General features: G+C 39.6%; 2 protein-coding genes across 8 annotated transcripts in view; both read right to left on the minus strand.

Moving 5' to 3' along the window:
• Positions 1-1,153: 1,153 nt before the first annotated feature.
• LOC119852690 (pantetheinase) lies at positions 1,154-21,678 on the minus strand. 2 transcript variants are annotated; one of them, XM_038394227.2, is made up of 8 exons: positions 20,724-21,678; positions 13,544-13,699; positions 13,337-13,467; positions 7,360-7,552; positions 5,309-5,600; positions 3,554-3,927; positions 2,518-2,688; positions 1,154-1,839 (listed from the first exon to the last, which is right to left on the minus strand). In XM_038394227.2, the coding sequence occupies exons 2-8, from the start codon at positions 13,601-13,603 to the stop codon at positions 1,723-1,725; spliced, it is 1,338 nt and encodes a 445-aa protein (XP_038250155.1). In that variant the 5' UTR covers positions 13,604-13,699; positions 20,724-21,678; the 3' UTR covers positions 1,154-1,722. The 2 variants fall into 2 exon arrangements, with proteins under 2 accessions (XP_038250155.1, XP_038250154.1); XM_038394226.2 differs by lacking the exon at positions 20,724-21,678 and adding an exon at positions 18,450-18,587.
• The window catches only part of SLC18B1 (solute carrier family 18 member B1), a 104,740-nt gene continuing 101,218 nt past the window's right edge, over positions 18,157-21,678 (minus strand). Inside the window, exons 11-14 of one of the 6 annotated variants that reach the window (XM_038394229.2) lie at positions 20,724-20,798; positions 19,204-19,297; positions 19,049-19,098; positions 18,157-18,767 (exon numbers count right to left, since the gene is read on the minus strand). In XM_038394229.2, coding sequence (XP_038250157.1) covers positions 18,701-18,767; positions 19,049-19,098; positions 19,204-19,297; positions 20,724-20,798 — 286 coding nt within the window. In that variant the 3' untranslated portion in view covers positions 18,157-18,700. Of the gene's footprint in view, positions 19,163-19,203; positions 19,298-20,723; positions 20,799-21,678 lie in introns of all 6 variants that reach the window. The other 5 variants (XR_006279975.1, XM_043510987.1, XM_043510989.1 and 2 more) reach the window with 5 other exon arrangements.

Genomic DNA, 21,678 nt, shown 5'->3' on the forward strand with positions numbered 1-21,678 from the left:
GGAATCTGGAATCACGAGTCTTATTCAAGCTTTTCCTTACAGAGGAGGTTTCTTTGTCATGGTATGGGGAATCTCACCCTATCTTAAACTTGATGTTTTCCCCTCCAACTGATCCATATATCCTCCATTCTCCCTTTCTTCCTGGGATTTTTTAAGATCACTTCTGCTCCCATAGTATGTAGTAACTATTTTCCACTGAATGCATCCGATGAAGTGAGCTGTAGCTCACGAAAACTTATGCTCAAATAAATGTGTTAGTCTCTAAGGTGCCACAAGTACTCCTTTTCTTTTTGCGGATACAGACTAACACAGCTGCTACTCTGAAACCTGAGTTAAAAAGAGTTTTTCCCCATTCTCTTTATTCTGGCTGCCTTTGGGGTTTGTAGGGTGGTTGTATTTTAGTGACAGCATTATAGACTAAAATGTGAGTCTCTCTTATGATGTTTAACCTTGGTCACATGTGCAACAGTTGAATACCTGATTAAGTAAGTCTACAAAATAAAAACAGAAGTAAAAATTGCTGAAGACTACAGTCTGAATGCAGGGTTTTTTCATCTTAAATAATTGCATTTAATTATAATTAGAAAATGGATACTCATATCTTAATTTGAAAAGTAACTGAGTCAAAAAACAAACACTCCATTTAAATCACTCCAGAAAGAAGAAGTTCATATGTTCTACTTCCAGTAAAGTACAGGCCTCACTCATGTGAACACTCACACATATGAAGTTACACACAAGTAAACTGACTACAACAGAACAACTAAAACAAGTCAAGTTAACCATATGGTTAAGTATACGTAGGACCCTAAAAAACACAGACCATTCAACAGAACACACCCAAATCCTTTTTATCTTGCTATTTTGATTGTGATGGGTGCATTAGAAATAGTGAGGGTACGAAGACCTGCATGTATACTATTGGACATTTCCTGGCATTTTCAGGACTTATTGCATGGGCACAGATCACTGTTTGAAAACTATAGCACAACTACAGCATTGCCATTTTTAAAATAAGCACATTTTCCACATACTTAAAATATGCTCATAATGTACAACACTCAGGAGAAATGCATTGTATATGGAAAACAGAATCATTTGAAACTATAATTTGGTGTGATGTGATAGTCTATCAAAGGAATGGTTTATTTGAAAATGTAACTACATTGTCTAATTGAAGGATTTCAATTTTTTCTCTTTTTCAAAATAATTACAGTACTCATGGAAGGTATTGGATTGACAACTCAGAAGAATGGATCTAATTAATAGTTTGAATCTCTGATTTATCAGCAGTTTTATTTAGATGTGGGCCTGAACAAAATCCCAGAGTTGACCTCTACCCAACTCGCAAAGTAAAAGTTTTAAGGGGATTAAAAAAATCCAGGTTCTAAAGTGAGTTTTGTTGCTCAGGCCAGTATCTGCGGATAAAGGGCTTGATCCCACCATATTAAAGTTAATAGAAGTTGTTCTATCAATTTGAATGGCAGCAAGATCAAGCCAGCAGCAAGATGAGGCTAACAGTTAATAAAGATGCAGAGCTGCTGTCCAATTAATGGTTTTATAATGGAATCGTGGCAATAAAACAACGTGCACTGACTAGACAGAATATATTCACATTGCAGAATATGAAAAATAAGATCTGAGATAATGACTGTAGTTAACACAGATTAACATTACAGGATGTTCCTGTTCTGAGAAGGCTAAAAAGCATCAATAGCCACATCATGGGAAAGCCTGTTGTGGGTATGGGTCCTTTTCATACCACCTCCCAAAGAGTGTCACTGACAGGACTGGTTTAGAAGTGCCATTCTGGTTTATCAGACGTCCATCACTTAATACCTAGTTTGAGAGAAGAAAGATAAATAGTACCATTAACAGAGCAAAAAGAAAAGGAGTACTTGTGGCACCTTAGAGACTAATAAATTTATTTGAGCATAATCTTTCGTCAGCTACAGCTCACTTCATCAGATGCATTGGATACTCATATCTTAATTTGAAAAGTAACTGAGTCAAAAAACAAACATCCCATTTAAATCACTCCAGAAAGAAGTTCATATGTTCTACTTCCAGTAAAGTATAGGCCTCACTCATGTGAACGCTCACACATATGAAGTTACACACGAGTACACTGACTACAACCGAACAACTAATACAAGTCAACTAATACAAGTTCATGAAAGCTTCTGCTCAAATAAATTTGTTAGTCTCTAAGGTGCCACAAGTACTCCTTTTCTTTTTGCGAATACAGACGAACACGGCTGCTACTCTGAAACCTGTCATTAACAGAGCAGTGTGTGGGCAACATTCATATGTTCATGTATTTCAGTTTAGCTTGGAAAAAGGCATGTAATGTACAACGCAATCTCTGACTCAAGCCAATTACCAAGAGCAGAAGGCCTCTGAGCATACCCAAGCTGTCACTGTTGGACAATATTTATATTTAGCACCGGCCTTTGTCATCTTAGGGTAAGATCCTTTGAAATGCAAGTCTGAAACAGCTCAAGGGCATCCTCTTACCTCAAATTCTCCAGGCGCCAGCTGAACCCCAGTCAGCAAGACTTCTGGAAAGACGTAGCTAGTGGCAAACGTGCCGCTGAGAGAGAATGTGTCAAAGCTGGTGTGAGCAGTAGCCACTGGCTGCCCACAAGTTTTCAAATCTGTGCTTTTACACTTCAATAGTGTGCATATCTATGGGGAAGAAACAGAGGGGATATATTTGGAAAGCTTACAGTAAACATGGCATTATAAAAATATTTACTCATGTAATTAAGTCAGACCCATGGATGCTCTCATACCTTGTGAGTAATTCAACAGAATGCTTCACCTGTGCCACTGGTGTGTGGGTGTGAGTATGTATTTATCCACTCAATTATAGCTCTGCAATTGACACAATTTGTGGCCTGAACAAAATCACTTCAGCTCTGTCTCAGTTTCATTATCAGTGAAATGGAGATATTTGCCTGTCCTACACAGAAGGATCCATTTAGGCTTACACAATGCTGTAGAAATGGTAGTACACTGGAAATAAGAACAAACTCAAAAGGTGTGTGTAAAAAGTGGATTATATCCCTGTTTCTTAGATACATTAGCTTGCAATCCCACTAATACATAAAAGAGTCCCATCAGCAAAAGCAACGCTTCAACCTGATGCTAAATGTTCACAGCTGAAACAAGCTGTCCCACAGAATAGAGCATATCTGCTGAGTCAGCAAGAGCTGCAACAGGCTGTCCTCCTAAAGTTAGTGTGTGTTTTAGGGACGGGCTGTGTGCCTTCCCTTCCAGGTTCAGACACCAACTTCTCTGAACCCTTATAATCAAGGCCTTTGGCTGGGAAAAGACATCACAGACCTCTGATCACTTACATCAGAGACAGAAGAGGAAGCATCAAGATCCTAAACTGGGTAAAGATGACCTGTGGGGTTGTTTTAAGAAAGCATTGTGTGATGAAGTATTTAACTATCCCTTGGGCCAGATGTGAAGGGCTCCAAATGGAAAAGGGATGTTCCAACCCTCTGCCACCCTACCCCATCAGAAATAAAGAGAAAAGCTTTACCTGCAGATAGTATTCTCCTTCAACAACATGAAGGCCATCAAAAGCACCTAGCACATATACTTCATCTTCTCGCTTCTCCGCCATCCTGTAGCTCAAATGACAGCAAAGGTCCTTCTGGCAAACTGTACGATTTCCTTCAGGCTTAGTGAGTTCAGTGAAGGTGAACTGATCAAAGTAAATGACTCCGCTGAAATCATGGTCATCTGGTGAGAATCGTTTAATGCTTGTGGCATATGAGCTCCAGTTGACAACAATAGGGTAAGTGGGAGAAAGACGAGGATGTGAACTCAGCTCTGCAACCAGGAGGTGACCGTTCTCTGTTTCTGTATTGTAATGAAATGCCCTGGGTCCATTTGGTGCATAGATGCCACTCCCTGTGTGTGACAGACAAGAGGGAACTTTTAATCAGAAAGGAATTACCCATTTCATATTATGCACTTTATCATCACACGTTAAACATGTGCAGAGTTTTATTCTGTTATTGTCAGAACTATTTTAAAAATCAAAATTAAAATCTTTTACACACTATAATCCTGGTCCAATGCTCATTGATGTCAATGGGAACTAGGCCAAATTCAAAGGTTTCACAGCAGGTAAGTGACATGTAATGGGAGATAAATCACATGCTAATAAGTGTGACTAAATTGTTGTAAATTACAGTGATTGGGAAGGAAGGTGTAAATTACACTCTTATATTCCTCGTTGAATTTGGTCTCGTCTCTCTTATGCAATTTTTATTTGGCAGAGTGGCTGGTAACACTGTAAAGCAAATACAACATTTTAGGGAAAACATGTGCCAAGAAATCCCGTACTTTGCACCTCCACGTAGGTCTTAAAATGTGTGGCTATCATTTTTATTTTACAATACCAAAAATCATCCCACCCACCCACCCACCCCCAAAAAACATGTCTGAGGAAAGAATGGGGCCATCTAACTTTAGCATAGCAATGACTCAAAATCATCACAGTGGAGATGGCTGTGAAAATGCCTAAATAAAGAGCCCAAGTAGCAAAAAGTTTAGTGCTAGCTATCAGCTGGAAATGCTCCCCCACAGTAATACTAAGCTATAAATTGGAAAAGCCTCATATATGAAAAAGGAATGACAAGTCTGTTCATATTAATGTAATAGTTATGCAAGCGTTAGGCCCATCCTTAACAGATATATCATATTATAGAATACACTATTGCTCTGTGACAATGAACACAACACAACTACAATGATGAATCCTAGCTTGATTTGAAAAAAAAAAATGTCAAAGAACACAAGTCTATAAAAAAAGTTTTACACTAGTTTATAAAGCAAACAGATATTGCATGGAAATCAGCCATCACAACTCAATTAAGAGTATTCATCAGTACTAAGTCTCTATCTAGTGGAGATACAAGTTTGTTATATCAGATTAACAAACAATAGTTACATGGCATTTCTGATTTCAAGGTCTGTGGTGAGACTACGTTGAACTGTAAAATCAAACTTCAGCAATTACTTAACAAGGAATTTAAGTTCTACAGGTTAACCTAAAAAAAAATAACTTTGTTCTGAATTCAACATTTTATTTCTGCTCTATCTGTAAACATTCATTACTAAGACTCAGATCCTCCAAACACTTACACACATACATAAATTTAAGTATACGAGTAGCTCTACTGAAGTTAGTTAGACTATTCACATGCTGAACTTGAAGCAGGTGCATAAGAATTCACAGGATCAGGGCCCAAGATACCAAATCAGTTAACCCAAGATTGTAAATTACCTGTCATATCTAAACTGGAGTTGTGTGTATTCGCTGAAAGAAAATTGACGCCCATTCCCATAGCCCATGCAGAGTGGAACTGACAAGCAGACAAAAGTGGCAGAGTATTCATCCACGCTGTTGGAAACAGCACAGTATCCACTTGTAACTTGCTCACCAAGACCACAGCGGGATCATGGAAAAGTATGTCCGCACAAGTGAAAATGCCAAACTTTCCAAAGGATGTATTGAAGGTGACAAACTCTGGCTCCTTAGGGTAATCAAACTGAGTTTCTGTCACAAAGAGGTTGTACTGTTTATGGGAAAGAGAGAAAGGAAATATATTAGGCCATATAAATCAGAACTCTGTGCAGTTAAATTGTTTACATAAATACAGGGAATACAAAGTCTATGTTTCTGTTAAATTCTATTTTTTCCCCACATTGAAAGAGGCTGGATTACGATACAAAGGAAAGTCAGACAGGAGTATACGGGATTCCCTTTTCTCTTCCATGAATGGTATTTGCATTTATTCATTGGTAGGAAGTTTATGAAGTATTGGATTTTTCATACCCCACAGAGATTGTCCCTTCATATTTATAAATGATACCAAATGGCCTTTTGGGAGCTTAAATTAAATTTCAACAATAGCAGAAATAGAGAAACTTGATACAGCAAGTTAGTGCCTAGCATTTCTAGTATCCTTGCTTTTAAACCATGATTTTAGTTACATATAAATTTAAGTTTGGGGAACTTACTGTAGTTTCACAGTTTGTTCTCATAATTCCTTACTAGAGAGTGACATGATTTGTTGCATCTGTAGGCTGAGCATTGCACACTGAGCCAAGAGGCAAATGAGGGTGCACACACCCGTGGCTCTTTGAACTCCTCTCCACCCAGCTTCTTCATTACCATCCCCCTCCATTTCAGAGACACCATAATGTCTGGGTTCTTTGTGTCCCCCATTCCCTCCTAGCCCCCACCCCACCCCCATACCAGAGACTTTGTGTGCACCCTCATGGCTCCTTATTTCCTCCTATCACTATTCTTATTCTCATGCTTTCCTTTCTCTTTCAGGGAATTAACACTTTAAACAACTGGGAGAATGGAGAGAGCTGAGATGGGGAAGCTGTTATGCTGGATGGTATTAATGGTTGCTATCAATTGGTTCTTTGTTCTACAGACAATTACAAAAGTGGTTGCTGCTGCTGGCTCTGCTAATCAGATTTATATCCTTCAGGTTTTCCTAATTTTCACCAAAATCCATAGGGTTCTTCCCACTGATGCCTAGAACATTCCCTGTAACTTTGGAATTGATTGGATGTGGCATTCAGAAGCTATCACATTACACCCAAACAAAGAAATGCCATCAAATTGAATGCAAGGCCTCACAAGATCAGCTGACTACTTAAGTCACTAGCTACTTAAGGGTAGTCTACACCGGCAACGCTAAAGTGCTGCCGTGGGGGGAGAGCTCTCCCAGCTCTCTAAAAAAAAAAAACCCACCTCACTCTAAAAAACCCCTACCAGAGTGGGGAGCACAGCTCCCAGCGCTGGTGCACTGTCTACACTGGCGCTTTGCAGCGCTGAAACTTGCTGCGCTCAGGGGGATGTTTTCCACCCCTTTCCCCCAAGCAAGAAAGTTGCAGCACTGTAAAGTGCCAGTGTAGACAAGCCCTAAGAGAGACCAAGTAGATATTGCCTGGGGTTCACACCAGTGGCATTAATTTTCTGCCCTTTATAAGTTTTCTGAAAGAGCAGTCAATTGTGGCTGCCCATTGAAGCAAGAACTAGATTGGACTGGAACATTTAAGGTTAATGTTTTGACAAATAGGGGTTAAAGCTTCCTCAGCTTGGATTCTGCAGCTCTGGCTGGGAAAGCGAATTCCTCTGACTACAGACACTGAAAATGTGACCTTTTATACTTTAACATGGCATTACACTCCGATCCTCTGCATACCACTAAATATATTCCACAATAGTTTTAGTTATAGAATTTGGGGGAAAATGCTAGATATGATTAAAAGGAGTTAATTACAGCACTGAACTGTGCAAAGCTGTTTATTTCTTACCTTATGGTAGCGTGCCACCAATTTTCCTTCTGAATCAAAGACAACGTTAGTATTATACTGATAGTGACCATCGCTGGGGCACTTGGGATCACTGGAATTACATGGCTTCTTGTCCCCAATATTGGCAACCACATAGATAGCATTGCTCCTTGCCATGCAGCTGAGTCTTTCCTGCACTGGTGCAGGAGCAAATCTAATGGTCAGTGAGAAATTAAAAAAAAAAATTCTAAGACTTTGGAGCAGAAGAATGATGGATTTAAGTTAATCATTTTAATTAGAAGACTGCTGTTGTAGGGTAACCAAATGAAAGTACAGAATAGACCATTGGTGAGTCTATCAAAGTGTTCAGAATAAAATCCAGAAGTCTCCCTTTGTGCCAGTATGAGTTATCCTAACTGGACAGAACAGTTTGATATTGTGCTTCCGGTCTCTCCCCACACACTACACCTCATTTTCGTCTTAGACTAGATTCCTCTCACTTACAAGGAATTGGGTTTGGGTTCACTGAAAAAAACCCCACACACGTGTACGTGTACTCACACAACAAAAAAAACCCAAAACATTATTATGGTTCCACAATTAGGAAATGCCAAAACTAAGTGCCAAAAATGAGGTTTGGGAAAGAGGAAAAGTGAAAGAACATTACAACAAACCCTCCTTTGTCCCACCCCACAAACATCCCAAGGGAGGATGTATGGGTTTTGTTTGTTTGCTTATTCTTGAAATCCAAATGTTTAACTAGTTACCAAAATATAATATAAGGACAATGTCACATCTCACTATTCAATTTGAGTTCAGGAACGATTGCACATGTTGTGTGCCGTCTTATCTTTGAGCAGGTACCACCTAACTTAATTCTGAACATTTTTTAGGCTCTGATCCTACAATAAGCTCCACACAAGCAGACCCTGGAACCTGCTTGGAGCTTGTTGCAGAAGCAAGTTCTTATTCTGTACATGCACATCCCTTCATTATTTTGCCCGGCCTCTACACCATGAGTGGGGAAAATGGGGTAAAAAACCCAATGCATCTTTAAAAATCAATTTAATTTAATCTATGACCACAAACACTACAATGCCCTAGTCATAACTGTATGGTTATTGAATGGCATCACTACAGGGCAGGAACAAGCATTGTTTGAGTGCTTAAATTGTACATTTCCACATCTTAACAAGTTTGAATTGCTTTGAAACTCTTGAGTTTCCCTGAGTTTATAATTAGACATGGGCAAAATCACCAGGCTACAGAGTTGTCCTCTGGCCAAATGAACATTCAAATATTTTATACAAAGTTGAACAGCTTCAACAGGAAAGGCTGATAGAGACCTATCTTAAGTAACCAATACCATCCCTGGTGAATAACCTAACCCTTGGGCTACAGGTTATTGGGGGGAGGGAGTATATCAATACCACCAGCTTTCCTTCCCCCAGCCCCCAAATTTGTAAATCTAGCCCTTAAAATGCCCAGAAACAAAAACACTTCATGTAACATAAAACTTTTTGGTGAACTCGAAACAGACATTTTCCATTAGTCAAAATTAAAAAAAAAAAATTGGAGTTTTACCTGAACCAAAGGGTTGGAGTTTTTTTTTTTTTTTTTTTTTTTAATTATTCCAAACTGCCAGCAAACCAAACAAACAAACAAACAAAAATCAGTTATTCTCCCAACTCTATTTATAATGCTAGTTTTGGGGATAATTGAAACACCTTTGTAATGTTTTTTATCCTTAAATTTTCACATGGTTTCTATCTTAACTGAGTTTTTGTCTAGGCGCCTGGACACATGCACACAAACCCTGCTACCTCATATGAGGCAAGTGAGTTTTTAAACTTATTTTAAAATTTGAGGCTGTTTCATAATAGTTTGCAGATATTAGTGTACATGCAGCTTTTTTTAAATTAAATTATTGAAAGATGCTCCAAGATGTATTAAACATTTTCTCTAGGAACTCCTAACTGTGTTTAAGCCTTTAAACAAGGCCCACTTCAGCCTAAATCTCCAGCTCAAAAATATCTGAGTTTCTTTTGTTTGTATCCGCTCTGGATTGCAAATTCTTTGATGCAGGGAACTATGGGTTCGGGGGATGCTGCAGCACCCCCTGTCTTGAAGTGGTTTCCATTATATACAGGATTTAGTTGGGTTCAATGGCTCACAGCACCCCCACTATACAAATTGTTGGGCAAAATCTTGGCCCCAGTAAAATCAGTGGAAATTTTTGCATGGACTTCAATGGAACTAGGATTTAACTCCTAATCTCTTTACTTTTGTACAATATTGATTACCATGTCATTGCTGAACAATCACAACAATATTTTAAAGGTAAACACAGCTGAAACACAAAGCCAGTATTTACAGTATTTATAAACATTAGAATGGCTAAACTCTGGCTTTACTTAGCCCCAAGTGATGGTGGAACATTTGCATTCCAACACGCTGGGGAAAATCACCCTTCCGTAGATGAAAAAACAAACTGACTCGTTCTTCTAGTACCACCTAGTGGCAAAACTTTCATATATTTCTATGACTATATATTATTAATCATTAATTGTAGCCAAGCACTATTGCTGTCATGTATTGACATTACTGTGACAGAATGTACTCATGTCCACACTCTACACGCTATTGTAATAGTCTTTGTACAAAGTATGCCTTGGGAAATATTTAAAAACTCATCATTTGCTGATCAATATAATATCATGGCAAAATTCACGTAGCAGCATTATATGTGAAGTTATAAACATAAGCTGAGATCATGAGTAAAAGTATGTTCTCCAGAAAAGTCTGGGAAGTGGCCAAACCAGTTCCTCAGAGTGCCTCAGCTAGGTGTAAACAAGGTCAATAGGCCATTTCCTGCTAAGTGCCATTCTTTGGCAAGAAAGGGGGCAGGGGGAAAAAAAAATCTACTTCTTAACAAAGCAGCAGCATGGAGTTCCCTTCCACATAGACCCACTGTTGCCATGCTCCCAGCTGGAAATGCATCGCAAAGAGGGGACAGGATTATAAAAAGAAGGGGAAGACACCCTAAGGCACCCAACCTCCTTCCTCTCACTGTGTCCATTGATTAACTAAGTGAGAAGAGAAAAGGAGTACTTGTGGCACCTTAGAGACTAACAAATTTATTAGAGCATAAGCTTTCGTGAGCTACAGCTCACTTCATCGGATGCATTTACAGAAGAGACAAAGGAAGCAACCATTACATAGAAGAAGTGGTCCTGGCCTAAGAAGTTTGGCCAGTAAGACTTCTGAGAGCATGTGGTGAGAACAATTTTGTTTTGAATTTAACACAGTTAAATTTAACAAGTACCAGTTGTGTTTTATATTTATTTTTCTTGTATCTAATGTTTATGCCTCATTACTTGTATTCACTTAAAATCTCTCGCTTGTTAGTTTATAAACTAGTTTTAGTGTTTTAATCCAATCCAGAATGTTTAAATTGAAGTATCTGGGAAACTCAATTTGGGGTAACAAAATGTGTGCATATTATTTCTATTAAAGAAATAGACTTTTTTATGACTTTGTCTTGTCCAGGAGGGGGCTGGGCAGCACAGGACATACATTTCTGGGGGAAAATATAGGAGAGGGAGGTGTTGCAGGTGTCACCCTGGAACACAAGTCAGGGTGTGGTTGGCAGGCTGCAGCATACACAGCTGGGAGTTACTTGCTGCTGCTGTTTGTGAGCAGTCCAGATTATCTGCTGCTACTCAACAAAGCAGAGTAAAGGACACCCCAAATTAGAGGGCAGGGTGACAGCTACTCATTAATCTGGATTGTACCCTGATATGTCAGAATTACATCACTGCCTTTTATTAGACAAACACCTCTCAGGAGTGGTCTAGATCATACTTAGTCCTGGCATGAGTGCAGGGGACTGGACTAGAAGACCTCTCGAGTTCCTTCCCTTCCTATGATTAGCTATTGATTGAGGAGATTTCTGTAATCCTACCAAATTAAAATACTAAAGATGATGTGATGTGTCTTAAGATCATTGAAAAATAAATCATTTTAAAAACTGCAATATTATGATCTCAACTAACATTACAGATTACAAAAGAAAAAAAAGGTTGACAGCTCCTGTTACTTTATAATCATGTCCCAATTCTGCTAAACTGGGCACTCGGATACAGAGATAGCAATCACTTAAAGAAACAAGGACTTTAAATTATTAGGGTCTGAAAGTCCTTCTTTGAAGTAATTCAAGTTGAATTTTGATTTTTGTTTGTTCAGCAGTGTTTTTCTTTACACTGTTAACATATTAGTGCTAAAATGCATAAAGTTATTTGGATTATTTTATTTTCCTTTAAATGCACCCTAAACCTACTAAAATAAAGTTATTCCTTCATCTTAGAAATATTTCTTTCATATTTGCTCTTCATAAATTATTGCACTGTGACATCACAGAATCTCTCTTAGGACCTGGTCACAAGAATCGCCAGTTAACACTGACTGGATTTTGACTTTTACTTAAATCACCAAAAATGCGTTCAAGCACTAATGAAAGATCACTGTGTCACATCTCATTGCTCAATTGGGGTTCAGATAAAAAAACAGATTATAGGATTTATTTTTTAAACCTTGGAGCAGGTTTCCCCCCATTTCAATAGTGAACATTTCTTAGGTCCTGATCATGTCCCAGCACTCACATAGAGCTCATTGAAAAAGCAGAGCCCTTATAACTTGCATTTCATGTTTTTTTTTTCAAGTACATTAAATGAAACCTCGAAACTGTAATTAAACTAATGATGCATCCGATGAAGTGAGCTGTAGCTCACGAAAGCTTATGCTCAAATAAATTTGTTAGTCTCTAAGGTGCCACAAGTACTCCTTTTCTTTTTGCGAATACAGACTAACACGGCTGCTACCCTGAAACCTGTAATTAGACTATACTTTATGGGGAAAAAACAATCATGAAAAACTTATCAGATAGTACATTCTTGTGATTAGGCTACTAATAGATTCATAGATACTAAGGTCAGAAGGGACCATTCTAATCATCTAGTCCGACCTCCTGCACAGCGCAGGCCACAGAATCTCACCCATCCTCTCCTATGAAAAACCTCACCTATGTCTGAGCTATTGAAGTCCTTAAATCATGGTTTAAAGACTTCAAGGAGCAGAGAAGCCTCCCTCAAGTCAACCATGCCCCATGCTACAGAGGAAGGCGAAAAACCTCCAGGGCCTCTCCAATCTGCCCTGGAGGAAAATTCCTTCCCGACCCCAAATATGGCAATCAGCTAAACCCTGAGCATATGGGCAAGATTCACCAGCCAGATACTACAGAAAATTCTTTCCTGGGTAACTCAGATCCCATCCATCTAATATCCCATCTCAGGGGATTAGTCCTATTTACCCTGAATATTTAAAGATCAATTACTTACCAAAATCCCATTATCCCATCATACCATCTCCTCCATAAACTTATCAAGTAGAATCTTAAAACCAGATAGATCTTTTGCCCCACTGCTTCCCTTGAAAGGCTATTCCAAAACTTCACTCCTCCGATGGTTAAAAACCTTCGTCTGATTTCAAGTCTAAACTTCCTGGTGGCCAGTTTATACCCATTTGTTCTTGTGTCCACATTGGTGCTGAGCTTAAATAATTCCTCTCCCTCTCCTGTATTTATCCCTCTGATATATTTATCTAACTTTCGTTAGACTGACCTAACACTTGGTAAAGCAACCCACATCCTTTCATGTATTTATAGCTGCTCCTGTATCTTTTACGTCATACATCTGATAATGTGGGTTCTAGCCCATGAAAGCTTATGCCCAAATAAATTTGTTAATCTCTAAAGTGCCACAAGGACGCCTCGGTTGTTCGGTTTTTTTTTGTTGTTGTTTTTTTTTTTTTTTGCTGATACAGACTAACATGGCTACCACTGAAACCAAGCCCCTATGAAGTCGCTCTTCTCCATGACTGAGTGGAGATTTTTGCCCCTCCCCCTCTATCCCACTCCCCCTTTTAGTAGCAAAGACAATACCTTTCAGGCTCAGTACATGGAATCCAGTTCACCTGTGGATCTGGGATGTCCTCAAGATAGGGGTAAATGGTTTCTCTTGTGAAAACCCAACCATAAATACCATCTTCAGGAGTCACAATGATACGTGCACCCTGGCAAAACAGACTAAATTAAATAAGTCTCCACTTAAATAAATACATCTCAGTACAGAATAGCCAATGACAGTACCTTCAGGGCTGCTGCTTTGATGGCCCCTTCCAAAACATCCATATTTTTGTTCATCAGCATCAAAGCATCTTCAGGAGAAACAGGTATTTTGGTGTCCTCTGACAATATAACTGAGTGCTCATACACTGCCGCAATGTAGCTGTCCAAAGCACAGGCCTTAAGAACAAACAAAGTAAAAACTGTAGCATAAACATGAGGCTGGGAATAGAACATGTTTGAAGCTTGGTAATTGTTCAAATGACTGCAAGGACAGGCAAGTCTAGGGGATTAAATCAGAAAACTGATTGCCTCACTTTGGAAACCTTCATTACCTATTAATCACAGGATTCTGTTACAGGAACTCCACATTGTGCAACACAGTTACCACATCTAGAAAGTTTTACACCATGAAGAACAAAAGGCCTGCACAAGTAATGCTGTGCCATTTTAATTACCTTTTTGTTGCCATAGAAGGTGCACTGTGCAAAAGCTGCAGAAAGACCGCACTGAATCCGATGAAATGAGCTGTAGCTCACGAAAGCTTATGCTCAAATAAATTTGTTAGTCTCTAAGGTGCCACAAGTACTCCTTTTCTTTTTTGTGAATACAGACTAACATGGCAGCTACTCTGAAAACTGCTGATTTAGAAACACTGCATGTCTATGGCAGAGACGGTGGTGTGAATTCAAGGCTAGCCAGCTCAGTAGAAAAACCAAGTAGGGTGAAATCACAGCAGGATCCAGTTACTTACATATGCTGGGCTAAACCCTTCTGCCTTAAATCACACAAATAACTTATTTACTCCAGTAGAACTGTTTGCATGAGTAAACCAAACAGGATTTCATGGGAGGGGTAAAAGCTGAACTGCCCACTATGGCATTTTAAAAAATAAAAAGATTTTAAAATTAACAGATCCAGTCAGACAACCTTGAGAATATTTTAGTAATGAAAACCAGTTAATAGCACACTGTCAATAACCTGTTCTGGTCCAGAGCCATTTTTAAAATGCCCCGGAACAGTAGATTCCAAAGTTGGACAGACAACCAGAATTACACAAACAAGTGAGAATAACAGAGTTCGAATGAACAACCCAGCCAAACTGAGCTTTAAATGGCCATTACAGGCAATACATAGCTTTATTACTAAAACTGCCCCAACGTTCTGTTCTAAAGTGGCACAAGGGATGAAAATAATACATGTAATGCAACAGAGAGCAACATACTAGTTATGAAAAAATCAGTCCAAACTGACCTTTAACTGCTTGTTCCAGGCAATAAGAGTTAATTATTAATATAACACAGAATATTCAGTTCCATAGTAGCAGAGACCAAAAATATTGCATATAATAGAACTAAGTGAGAATAACATTATACTGCTGAAAACCCTGCATCAAACCAGCCTTTAACTACTCATTCTGATTAATACATTGGTTCATTATTGATTAAAAATATCCAGAGCTGCATACTCCTGAAGTGAAGGGAGAATAAAAATAGTGCTTAGGGCTACATAATAGTCAGAACCAACTTTTAATACTATACCATCTTCTGTGCAATAAAACATTATGTGTTATTACTATGAGCCTATTTGTGTTGTTATTCTTATTGTTGGTAGCAGAAAAAGAGGAGTACTGGTAGCTTCTTTAAAATGATTCCAGCAGTAAAATACTGAATGCAGAGGTTTTTTTGTTTTTGTAGGGAACTGGTTATGTGCTAAAATCTAAAAACAAAAAGACCCACAAAACAATTTAATCAAAATAAATTTTTCCAGGAAGGCAGAGAATTGAACCTGAATCTCCAAAGTAGCAGCCTAGCACCTTAACCATCGGACCACCCTTCCTCTTTAATGGTCCTGTGTAGTCTAGATGAAATTAGTGGGACTACGTGGTGCACAAAATTAACATGATTAAGCTTTTGTCCTGAAGATCTTACAGTGTAAGGCCTGATCCTGCCAAATGCTTGAATGGTGTATAACACCGCTCTAAGTCTAACTAGTAAATGTGGCTATAAACAAACTCCAGTTCCACACAAAATTCTGACGTTTCAGAAAAATGTTCCTTCTAAAACGGAACAAGTAAAATTCCAAAGTTTCCTGTTCTAAAAGAAACCTCAAGATAACATTTGTGGGAGAGAGACCTTAATATTGATGCAAAATATGGTATTAATAAAATTACTATAACTGTGTATAGGGTGTCCATCTCACACAGGACTGGAAGGGGTTAAGGGTGACAGGTAGGCCTATTAACTCCATAGGCTGCACCTGGAGGAAGAGCAAGGAGGCAGGGAATTGACTGCAAGCAGGTTCAGCTCCTGCAGGAATAGTGGGGCTTACGAAGCCAGGAAGCTGGCAACAGACAGGGGCTGCTGCTGGGAAAGGGCAGTAACTCCCTGGGAAGAGGGAGGAGGGTTTGGAGCTGGTACATTCAGGGCAAGGAGGAAAACCAGGAGTTGTAGGAAGCAGTCTATGAAAGAAGCAGTAAGAACTATGAGAGGAAAGACCAGAAATGCTTGGGTTGAGGGTCCATGAACTGGAACCCAGAGTAGAGGATGGCCCCGAGTTCCTGTATCCACCACTGAGGAACTGACACCATCAGGGCACGGCTGGAGAAGACTGCTTGGGACTTTTTGTGCAGAAGGACTTTAGGTAAAACCCTGGAAGGCAGGGAGGAACACAGAATGATTTGGCTGGAGAACTGAGTCACAAAGAGGCTGCAGCACCTCCTGGGGTAAGAGAGGGGCTGCAGGCAAAGAGAGAGGTGGAGGGACAGCGAGCAACCCGCAGGAAGAGGTGTTGACCCAGGGAGCTATTCCTCAGAAACTCCAAGAGGAGAAGCCCTGTCTGCAAGGAGTAGGGCAAAGCCATCACAGTAACTTATTTTTTAAGTTATTACAAACTTATTTGCACCTTTACTGAGTATTAAGATATAGCTACAAAAGTATTGTAAGCAGGATGCTGGGAAATAAAATGTACATATTTAGCTAATTATATTAAACAATATTTAAAGTTAATCAAAGAAATTTCAGGTTTCTGCATCTATCAAGGAGACAAACCATTTTAAAGCTTGTAGGAATAAACCTAACTGTGAAAGGAATGCAGGGTTGTGTTAACAGAGCAATCAATCTACAGGTAAAGTGGGCCTACACATAGAGCCCTGCAAATCTGTGGATATCCGCTTTATAGCTGTGAACAATGATTATGGATTGGACGCGGATACAAATTTTGTATCTATACCAACCTCCTTCCCTCCCTCACCCCCAAGCCCCCCCCCCCCTTTTTTTCTCTTCAAAGAAAAGACCACAGTTGTGGTCAACTGGTGCTTGAAATCCTCTTGATATACAGCAAAAATGCTATTGGCAGGTCAATCTCTATGAGAGCTCCTGGAGTTTGGCACTCACTCCCCTCACTCCTACTTGCCTTCCAAGCCCCTCCATTCCTCCAGGATTTAGGGAAGGCTACAGTACAGGTGGGATTTATCATTAGAATGCTGCTGGCTGCTCTCAAGGGGTGAGGCTGACTGGATGTTCCTGATTATAAGCTCAGAGCTTTTTGAGATAGGAATCTTGCATGTACTTTCTATATATTGAAGAAATAAACTCTGCCATAGTTGCAGAGGTAAGTGGCCTGTAGCCTGATCTATGAATTGTATATTAATTATATTATTTAAGAATTCCCAGTTCACTCTCTGAGGTTTGACAGGTTCTTGTCCCAAGATCAGGTCTAGTATTATTGAGATTACAGTTTGGTTGGGAACCCTGATGCGCAGAATTGTGACACACACACACACACACACACACACACACACACACACTTTAGGAACCCTTCTGTATTTACAATAGTTTAATACATTTAGCAAAGTCACAAATACTCTAACCCAGCAAGGTAGACAGATAATACATCTGAACCTCTCTCTCTCTCTCCTCTCCTGCCCACAGACTGGGATACTTTTATATTAGCTGACACCACTATATCTCATGCATATTCAGCAGAAGTTTCTCCTCTCTTCCTTATTTGTATCTCCTTGCCCTAAAGTTAGGCTGCCCTTCTCCTGTAGGTTAGTATATAAATGATCTCAACTTATCATATACATCAATTCATTGCCATGGCACTCTTGTGTTCAGACATCTGTGGATGTTCCCATCCTAAGATATCCACAAGCTGATGTTAGTTCATGTTCCTGTGGTTGGCTGGTATCATTATGGACACACTTCCCCCTTATACACTATTCTCAGTTCCCCAAAACTTAGGGGTGACCATTTGGCACAGATAAATGGCTTAATTTCAAAGACCTAAAGCCTTAAGCTAACTGCTGAAGCCAACGTTTTATAGGATACAGACCTGTAGTTTCCTTGCATTACTGCTGAATAAAATAAATGCTAAAGCTAGCCCTATGGGCTACACACCCAGTAGAAATGCAGACTAATTTCACCCAATTCCCTTTCCATTCTGGGTCAAATTCAGTCCTGGTCAAACAAGTGCAATGCTGTACTTACTGAATATGATCTAGCATATAAAGCTCTCCCATTCCCCAAGATTTGCCTTTTCTTCCCATTCCTATGTTTAATAGGAGGACATGGGAGATGGCTGACTTCCTTTCCATCCTCACTTGTAATCTCATTTGGCTAAAGAAATTCACTGAATTTAGAAATAAGAAGTTACCTGTTTTTATTTAACAGAGCATTACACTCACTGTTTCAAATTCTCTTTGAACATCTAATGTTATCAGATATATTTTAACCATTATCTTCCTTTTTCTAAAAGGAAAACGCACATTACAATAAAACATGGTAGTGACAGACTGTCTGGGATAGTCCCTAGCAGATTCAAGTATAGGAACAGAACATTCTGAAACACAGTTCTTTCACATTGTGTAAAATCTCTCTTCAGTGCACTGTACTGTGAACACAGAGAAGCAGGCAGATATCTGATTTACCAGTTCAACCAGTCCACAGCAGGAACATCCAAAAGAAAGGCATGCAGTATTTAAATAGAGCATCAGAACAGCAATGTGGCAATATGTTGCAATTACAAATAATCCACGTTATGCATTATGGGAAGTCGCTCTCGCAGCTCTAGAATTATGCAACGATGTGTTTGGGTATTAAGTCCTCTCTTCCCATCACTAAGTTAACTTTCTTTATATATTTAAAAAAAAAAAAAAAGTTGATCCAGAAGTATTCCTGGCTATGTCTCACTAGCCAACAGGTGAGCGCTTTCTTCATTTGTGTCCAGAGGGGTCTGCAAATTGGATCTGTTCGAGAAGGCAAGGAAGGAAAAAGAAAACACAGTTTGACAGAGCTTCTGGATACTTCTGCATACATAATGCTAGCACTATTTAACAAACAAACAAAAAACCCAAAACAAATGGAAATGTAGTCTGTGCCCCCAGAAATGCTTAAAGTTTCTTTCATTACTAAGCTGATTGTGTGAAGAAACAGCAGTACGGTTGGGGGAAAAAATCATCTATATTTTCATTAATGAAAACCTTTTAAATCTGGTTTGAAATGGATGTAAATAAAAGTCCCACAGTACCTTCCTTTTCTTGAGGCCTCTAGGATATAGAATATTCCAATGGCTAGTCCCTTTAAAGAAACAGCCACCAATTATTACAGTTGTAATATTTGTGTAATATTTTACAGTTGCAGTCTGCAATAAAAGCAACAAGCAAGAATACTAGCTTTACTTACACTTAGTAACGCCCATCCTCCTTGTATGGTGGCAGCCCATTCAAACCCCAGCCTCTCATTTAGGTATCCACCTAATGTTGGTCCTACAAAAGCTCTAAATATATCAGAGAAGAAGTATGGGTACCTCAAAGAACAGATTACAAAGGTCACAGATAAGAGAGATTCTTTATTACAATACATTGAGACAAGAGGTTTCAGATCTATAGCTAATGTAGAGATGGCACAGGGTTGCCCCAATACAGTACAAGAGGTGATTGACACAGAACTCTGTCACCGTAGTCCATGCACCAAACTCAGATTTAGTGGAGGGGAAAAAAAACCACTCAAAATAAAAACAAGCCTTTGTTTTCAAACTTGGGGCCCATTGACTCCTGAGCTTATGAAGAGCCCCACTGATTTCAATGGGACCGTGCAGAGGCTTGTGCTAGAACCTAATGCGGGAGTGGGGGGGCCTTGTGTTTAAAATTAACCTGTTTATACAGGTGCCCAGTTTTCTGGGGTGCTGAGCATCTTACAAGGGTCACTCACTTCAATGTGACTAGTATGGTTCAGTGTCATTCTCATGCAGACAGCACAACGTTACTATCTGTTTACAATTGACTTCACTTCTTGTGAAGTTAATGGAAAACAGAGAGGGAAGTAACTCAGTATAGTTTCACTGTCCAAGACTGAGTTGATACATTAATATTTTTTATTATTTGTATTGATGCAGTCCCTAGAGATCCAGGCCCACTGTGTTAGGCCCCCTTCATAGATGGTCTCCGCACCAAAGACCCAGGGGTGCTGGTGGTGCGGCAGCACCCCCTGGCTTCAAGTAGTTTCCATCATATACAGGTTTTACAATTTTGTTCAATGGTTCTCAACACCCCCACTATACAAAGTGTTCCAATGCCACTGCCAACAGCTTAAAATTTAAGCGTAAACTGATACAACGGATAGATACAAACAGATGGGGGAAGTACACTGTAGCACTGAAACAGTTATTTGTGTAGCCAACACTAGTCAAAAAACACCAGCAGCCTAGTTATTGTCAGTGGTTTATAACCCACCCATGCTGTGATGCCCTTATTAGAACTGTGAAGTAGAGACCATTTTAAAAAGCTGCTTCAATGTACACAACTTAAAGACGTATTTAGTAACAGGAGAACTGGTGTGGGTGACCTTGAACTGCACGTATCTGTTCTATGTCCACCAGGCTGCTGTTGAACTCCCAGCATTGTTCTCAACTGTCCAGCACTAAGCAGGACAACGAGCATTTCAGTCACTCAGAAGACAGAATCCCATCAGCTGCCAATTCTGATGATAAAGTGGGACAGACTAAAATCCTGGTAAATGCTGCCCAAACGTGTGGCGTTCTGAGGGGGCCCTGAGAGCTGAGGAAACTGAGACAGGACATTGACGAGCCATATTTGGCCAGCAGGGGGCACTACAGTGCAAGCAGGCCTTTTTACATATTTAAGCAGCCCAACAACTTTATGACCAAAATACAAGAAGTTTATAGACAGTGACTGTGTACCTACCCAAGTGACCACATTGCACTGAAGAGCCCAGACACCAGTCCTAACACACTTAATCCCTCCTCGAATCCATTCTCACTGGAGAAAGACAGACAGGTTATTTCCACTAGGCACATGACTTGCTTTTTAAAGTGCTCCATGACTGGGAAATACATTAACATGAACACAAGTGCATCCAGCACAGAGAAGCCTCTCTCCAAAGAGGATCCACAGCTTTCTGCCCCATGTCTTGCCTATTAAGCCATCTGGCACCACCTCCCTGGGAGAAGGAAGATAAGGACAATGCTACCAGGAATTTCCAGCACTACAGTGTCATCCCCATTGACAGTGTGATAACTGGATTTCCATGTCATACACAGTGAGTCTTGTGGGGCACAGGAGAAGAAAAGCTGACAGATGGGTCTGAAAAAGGGGAAAGCCCTTGGTTCTAAGGAGAAATGCATTTTGGCTAAACATGGAACCAAGAGGACCTCAGCCCACTATGGCCAAGCAGCATGAGAGATGGGAAACTGTATTTAAAGTAATCCTGACTCCTGCTGATAGAATTGTTGCTGTGGGGTCTCCCAGAGAGCTAATGATATTTGCTGGATATTAACCCTTCCAATGACCTGAAACAAAAGTCCCTTTAATAAATATATACACACATCAGTCTTGTGGCCTGCTATGCAAACCACCAAAACCAGCTGAACCCTATGACTCTAAGGTCATTACACCCCCTTCCCAATATGTAAAAATCAAAAGTGCTTAAGTGATGTAGAACCCCAGATCTCTCCTCTTCTTTCTTTAAAAAAGACACTTGAAAAAGTGACTTAGGCTCTTTTGAAAATTTTATCCACCATCTCAGGTTCAGACCAACAATTAATTACTTTCCCCCACTCAGAGAATGAAATGGTGGTTGAAAATTGTTTGACAGCTTCCAAGTACTCGTAATAAATTAAAGTTGTGATAGACAGAATTA

The sequence above is a fragment of the Dermochelys coriacea genome, chromosome 3 (genome assembly GCF_009764565.3).
Source record: "Dermochelys coriacea isolate rDerCor1 chromosome 3, rDerCor1.pri.v4, whole genome shotgun sequence".
Taxonomy (NCBI): Eukaryota; Metazoa; Chordata; order Testudines; family Dermochelyidae; genus Dermochelys; species Dermochelys coriacea.